Source organism: Tupaia chinensis, unplaced genomic scaffold (assembly GCF_000334495.1).
Source record: "Tupaia chinensis unplaced genomic scaffold, TupChi_1.0 Scaffold000054_1, whole genome shotgun sequence".
NCBI lineage: Eukaryota > Metazoa > Chordata > Mammalia > Scandentia > Tupaiidae > Tupaia > Tupaia belangeri.
In genome coordinates, this window is record NW_006159512.1 from 105984 (window position 1) to 113144 (window position 7161).

At 34.9% G+C, this 7161-nt stretch overlaps 1 protein-coding gene across 2 annotated transcripts in view; it reads left to right on the plus strand.

The window, feature by feature from the left end:
• The window catches only part of NEDD1 (NEDD1 gamma-tubulin ring complex targeting factor), a 58457-nt gene that overhangs the window by 43094 nt on the left and 8202 nt on the right, over positions 1 to 7161 (plus strand). For both annotated transcript variants that reach the window (XM_006141366.2, XM_006141365.2), the window contains 4 exons: positions 2835 to 2882; positions 4289 to 4491; positions 5365 to 5521; positions 6380 to 6536. In XM_006141366.2, coding sequence (XP_006141428.1) covers positions 2835 to 2882; positions 4289 to 4491; positions 5365 to 5521; positions 6380 to 6536 — 565 coding nt within the window. The remainder of the gene's footprint in view (positions 1 to 2834; positions 2883 to 4288; positions 4492 to 5364; positions 5522 to 6379; positions 6537 to 7161) is intronic.

The window sequence follows — 7161 nt, forward strand, 5'->3', positions numbered from 1 at the left end:
GCAGCGTGACCATCCCCCCTGGGGGGTGATTTCTCGCTTTCTGTCTCTGTCTCTCTCTATCAGGGGATCACAAGCGGCCTGTAGTGAAAAACCTCTCATAAAAAAAAAAAAAAAAAAAGATATCAGTAATAGTTTCGGTCCAACTTTATTCATGGCAGTTTGCTAATTTTTTCAGTCCCTGGATAATTCAGATGCCATCCAGACCTGTGCGTTGATAAGTTTCAAATGGAACTATGTAAATAGCTCTCAAGTTAGTTTAATGTCCAAAAAAAGTTTCTTGAAGAAGTTTTACCTTCATAGGCAATCTTTTAGTTATATCTACTTCTTAATAAATCTTCCTAAAACCTTGACTTTATTGATAGCAAAAAAAAAGCCCATAATGTAAAAAAAATTTATTACCATTTAATTGGTATTTATTAAATATTTCATGCACAAATATGTCTAGGTGACAGGTTGCCTCATGTTTTACATTAACTATGTATGTAAGTACCACATATATATGAAGTTGTGTGTGTGTATTTGGTTACACATACACTACCACCCCCTAAAGTGTTGATGCTACCATAGAAAAATCTGCCAGTTTTGATAAATGGAAATACTTTACTTCATTGTTGATAGTATGCAAAATATGTACATTATTTAGCTATGCTTTTGGTACTGATGTTCATACTGTTTTACTTAATGGGATCGTCTCATTGCTAATATCAATATTTTCAACAATATGGATACATTTCTAGAGTGTAATTTGACAGTACTAAAATACACAGTTTGGTTTAGTAATTTCAGTTCTGTAAACTTATCTCAGAAAATATTCAGAGAAGCCCACAAAGATTTGTGTGGTTACTGTTTTATTTATAAAAGTGAAAAACTAGAGTGTCAACAATGGCAGGATGTTAAAATTGTTTCTTGTACTCATGATCTCATGTCGTTTCATATATTTACTTTAAAATTGTGTCTTTTCCAAATTGTCTAATTACTTTTATTATCAAAAAGGAATACATACCCATATGATCATGCAGAAGTATCCAATATCTTCTGTCTTATCCTGCCTTGGAATGAGTATTTGAACCGCCAGGTCAAACTGTCCTGTCTTCCACCTAATGAGATAGGTGGATTTTTTTTTCTTTTAGGATGAAGAGAAGTAAAACAGCATAGTTAAAGGCTAAAAGGGAAGATGTGGACAAAGACGAGGAGAATAGCTAGGACTGAAGTTGAGAAAGATTGCTGGGTTTACTACTGAGTTAGGCAACTTTGGCTTATGAGCTCTTTGGAGCAACTTTTGCATTGAATAATGTAGGAAGGGGCCTTTTGAAAGTATTTGAGTTATAAATTATATCCACTCTAATAGTTTTTAAGAGATATGACTAAATTGCTTTTTCTTTAATTGCATTTGCTGTTTTTAAAGTGTGATTAGAATTTTAGCCATGTGCTTGTTGTTTTTAAAGTGTGATTAGAATTTTAGCCATGTGTTTGCTGTTCATTAGGGTTTCATATTATTAATAAGAAAAAAACACTTTTAGTAAATGTGCTGTTTTCATTGTCAAGCATTCAACTCTGTTTAAGTAAAAGACTTAATTTGGGCCTCAATTTCTTCATTTTTTAAATATTTTAAATATTTCTGCTTTTATCAAGAGAGGGTAAATTCTAAGTGCATGTATACGTGTGTATGTGCATGTTTTGTGTAATTACTATATGTATAAACATGATAGATGATATTTCTTCTACTATGATACTACTACTCTGTTAAAATTGGGTTAGTAGTTAAGGTACTAGATTCCCACAAGGCCGACTGCAGTTCTAGTCCTAGATCCTGCAGCTTGAAAGTCAACTCGGGTGCATGTGCATATATGAGTAGGACCCCAAGAGGAGAATAGAGGAGAAGGGGTTACAGCGTGACCATCCCCTCTGGGACTTGATTTCTCACTTTCCCTTTCTGTCTGTCTCTGGCAAGTGCATGTACCCTATGACAAAAACTTAAAAAAAAAAAAAAAATTGAGATAAACAATTTTGTTTTCTGAATTGGTAAATGAGTTAATATTATAGTATTGAAATAGTCTTACTCATATTCTGCTGTTGAAATAAATATTAATAAAGACTTTTATAATATTGTACTGCTTATAAAATATTTTTATGCTATTTTAATGGATCCTCAAAATAATCTTACAGGATTATCAGAGCATTGTTCCCATTTTATAGATGCATAAACTGAAGCTTAATTATATTAGAAGTTTGTCCAAGGTCACAAAGCTAATGACTAGTATAGGTATAGGCAGAACTGGATTACATATCTCCAGAAGCTATTCCAGGGCCCGTTCTACTATTCCTTGACACCTCATTAAATAACTTTGTACCATAGAATTACCTATTTTATTTGTTTCTATGCATGAAACTAAAAATTTATAAGTAAAGTGTTAAGTGCATACAGACTTTTATTTTTTTTTGGAGAGATTTTCGCTATAGGGCGCGTGCGCTCACCAGACAGACAGAGAGACACATAGAGACAGAAAGCGAGAAATCACCCCCCAGGGGGCATGGTCACGCCACAATCCCTTCTCCTCCATTCTCCTCTCAGGATCCTGGGCATGCCTGGTGTGAGTTTTAAGCCACCGGGTCCGGGTCACGAACCACGGTCGACTACGTGGGAGTCCAGCGACATAGTCATTACGCTAACTGCTGGTTCCCAAGTGCATACAGACTTTAACTATTAACCTCGGTTATATTTTGCTTTTAAAGATCATTTATCTTTGAACTCCTTGGGGAATGATCAGGAAGCCTAAGTTGGTATGGCCTCTTTTTCGCTGTTTTTGAAATATTATGTTCTAATTTTATTACAGATGCTCTAGTTAACAAGGGAGGTGATGAGTCCATAGGCAAAGGAGATGGTAAGACTTTCTTAGGAGTATTTTCATGAAAATTGAAAGTGATACTATGCTTTGTATTGCTGTGTAGCAGTATTACAATAGCCCCCCCCATACATGGTTTTGCTTTCTGCATATTCAGTTTTCTGCAGTCAATTGTGATCCAAAAAAATAGTAGATGGGACTTATACCAGAAATAAGGAGTTTGTAAGTTTTCAGGTGTGCTTATTCTGAGTAGTATGATGAACTCCTCTGCCATCCCACCTGGCACGTGAATCATGCCTTTATCTAGCATATCCACGGTGTATATGCTATCTGCCTATTAGCTGATTGCTGTCTTGATAATTAGATTAAAAACAAAAAAATAAAAACATACATAGCATATGTGGAGACTTCAAAAAGTTCCCTAGAAGCATGGAATTACAGTACTGGTTTATTTTGGTGCAAAAAAAGTTTTTGAAATCCATGCATAGCTTTTTTACAATACTCATTTTCGTGAACTTTTTGAAGACCTCTTACATTTGGGGTTCAGTACGGTATGTGGTTTCAGGCTCCCACTCGGGTAGGACCTTAGCACATATCTGCTGGGAACTACTGTACTCCAACACTTAGAAAGTTTGAAGAGCAAACATGTATCATTTCATGCTTTCTTTGAATGAAGAGTCCAAGCATGGCTTGATTGTGAGTACTTTTAGCTTCAGGTCTCTTGTGATATTTCAGAGTAGCAACCAGAGCTCATTCAGCTCAGGCCTTGACTGGGCAGGGATCTGCTTCCAAGCATATTCGCATGGCAGTTGCCAGTTGACCCTCTCCTGACCCTCTCCATAGGGCTGCTGACAACATGGCAGCCAGCTTCCCTTGGGCGGGGGTGGGGGTGGGTGGGTAAGATGACTTCCAAGATGGGTACTACAGAATGTCTGTAATTTAATCTTGGGAGGGACACCCTAGCACTTGGGCCATATTCTCTGTTAGAATGAGTTACTCAAGTCAACCCACTTTCAAAGGGAGAGAGTTCTACAGGGTTTTGGATGCCAGTCGGCAGAATCCTCAGGAATCATCCCAGAGGCAGGCCAAGATATCACAGATACACACCAAATTAACAATCTTCAGTTATCAAAAACTAATATTGACTAAAAGATTCATTGTGGTTCACAGTTTTCAAAGTATTTTTACATAAGATATCTTTCTAAGCCTCACTGCTCAGGGAGATGGTTATCATCATCCACATGAACTGATGCAGAAATAGAGTTTTAACATTTTTGTCTAAGAATATATCTTAAGTGAGGCATATAGCTGAGAAAGGAAATAGTCCTTTCAGTCCAAATCCCATGATTTTTCCAGTGTGAACCTGCCTGTTATGTTAAGTGTTTTAATTAAATATCCACGGCTAGGGAACATCAAATGCAAATGCAGTTTTTTCCCTTTTTCAGGCCTTGACTTTCTACCACAGTTGAACTCAGTGTTTCCTCCAAGAAAAAATCCAGTAACCTCAAGCACTCCAGTATTGCATTCTAGTCCTCTTAATGTCTTTCTGGGATCACCAGGGAAAGAAGAAAATGAAAATCATGATCTGACAGCTGAGTCTAAAAAAATATATCTGGGAAAACAGGAGCCAAAAGATTCCCTCAAACAGGTATCTGCCTGAAAATGATACTGAGTTTACTGTGTATATCATTTGCTGGAAGTGGGCTGCTGCCAGGGGACATATTCTAATTACCAATGGTGCCGCATACTTTCTAGGTAGAAAGTAGTCTTAAATCTTAGTGCTGCTTCTCAATAACTAAGGAATACTTTTGAAATTTGTCTTTGGGTATGTTGTTGGTAACAGCAGTTGTAAACTTATAAACTTATGAACTACTTTTTTTAAGATGAGATATTTTATCTGTCTGTCTAAGAACAATTTACACCTGAATTCTCTTAAAGTGTATTTTCATTATAGGAAAAAAACCACAAAGTTGATAGTCAAGTGATTTAAGTCTCAGAGCAAATCGGTGGTGCTGAGAATAGAAATCATCGTTATTACTTTCTGCTAAAATTCAGTATCCAGTAGAGAATTTAATTTCTTAAGTAAGCATTCAGAATAATCAGATATTGTCAGGAAGGCCAAGTCGGTTAGATGTGTACTATGTCTGTATTTGTTTTAATATTTACTTTTTAAGAATTATATTGAAAGATATATGCAAGAATTATAAAAGTACCTTTTGATTTATTTTGTGAAATATTTCTGACTATCTGACATATCCAAATATTTTTCACATTTGGATATATCATATAGAGATTTTTAATTTTTGACAACGATTTCCATTTTAAATGATGCTCAACAAATTCCTAGTATTTTTTTTTCTTCTTCTTTACCCCTTTACTTTTTTCTTCTTCTATATCCCTTCCTATTTTTCCCTTATTTTTTTGACTCTAACTACTGGGAAAAAAAAGAACAGTAGATAAACGTTTTATGACTAAAACAAGAAATTACATATTAAAGTAATTGTTTATTTTAAATGTAAAGCTTGCAAAGTTCACCACACCTGGTACTGAAACTGGAAATCTAAATGCCTCTCCATCATCTAACCTAACAAGAAATCCTGAAAAATTTGAAAAGCCAGAGAAAGAAATTGAAAACCAGCTGATACATGAGCCTCCAGTCAGTGGATCCTCAACTCCAAGTAAGTGTGTAAAAGTTTCTGATGTTTGCAAGGGTTAAGTTGAAAAGTCTTCCAATTTTTTTAACTTAAAAAAAATAGAATGATCATAGACCAGAAATGTTTAAGGAGTTTAATGTTTATAGACAGTTTTCCAGTGTGACTCTGAGACTGACTGATCCTTTTTTGGTGCAAACTTTGTTTTCAATCTTATGTGTCTTGATTTAATTTGATATAGATAGAATTGAAAAAGGATGGTTAACTATCCAAAATTAGAAGTCTGTTTTTCTTCGTAAAGTTATATCTTGTCTTAACCTTAGAGTTTATGCCACAGACCTGTGAAAACTTGATCACATTTAAGGAATATTAGGTTCAGCTGTAAGAGTTATTTGTAGAAAGCAACTCTGTGAAGAACCAAGTCTTATTTAGATATCTGTATTTTTCCTTAAGGTTTCCTTAAGGTGGATATATTGTGTAAGTTTAAACTCTAGGGCTTTGTCTGTACCACTCCTTTACTCCTGTATTTCTTCTGTTTGTTTTTAATAGCCTTGGTTTATCTAGTTTGTGGTACAGCTTGTCACATTCATCTTTTATAAGAAGAAATGGTATGGAGATTCTTCAAGATTAGTCCCTCTGTCATACATTATTACATTAGACAGTTGGCAGTTTATATATATAGATAGATAGATAAATGACTATTAGAAATAATGTCATAGAAAGTTTCTTAGATTTGTATTCAAGACAATGTATTTTTCTAAATGTCACAGAAACACTGTTCTCCATTGGTTTTTCAAGTTCTCTCGTGCCAAATCTTATTTAGAAATGTTTGATATCTCTTAGTCCAAGGTGTCTATTAATATTTTTTTTCATTCTATATTTTAGATCCAAAGATAGCATCCTCTGTCACTGCTGGAGTTGCCAGTTCACTCTCAGAAAAAATAGTTGATACCATTGGAAATAGTCGGCCAAATGCACCATTGACATCTGTTCAAATCCGTTTCATTCAGAACATGATACAAGAAACAATGGATGACTTTAGGTAGTAATTGAGAAATTACTCTATCTGGACCATAGATACTTTTTTTTTTTTTTTTTTTTTATCTAAATGTAAAACCGGAACTGTAAGTGAGTAATGGTGGTGGTTACTTCTTTTGTCTGGGTTCTGGTGACTGCAGAGCCATAGAACACAAGATGAGTTTTGGTGGGCATATTGTTCCACACTTATTGACTATCAGCCTGGAAAAGACACAGTTACCTAGTACAGTTATTAGATAACTGGGCAGGGCAGTTCGGCAGGCAGGATGGGGTTGTGTTTTTTGTTTTTATCATCAAAATATGGACAGATTCTGGTAAGCTCAAATGGGGTTCTTATATGAACGATTTACAGATCACTTGTTAAGTATGCTGTGTTCAGAGAAAATTGTCTTTAAAGTTAATTCTGAATATATTCAAATAGAATGCACTGGAATATAATACTTAATCAAAAAAATTATTCTCTAAACTCATCCTTGCCTTTCTCATTCTTCGAGTCTGGAACATTGTAAGAATGCTGCTTCCTTTAACTTATCACCCCAATATTTGGAAGCTATTTCCAATTGTTAGACTCTTTAGTGCTTTTTTTTCTTTTTTAACCTCTAGTTACATAGGATTCTAGCTCAAATTTG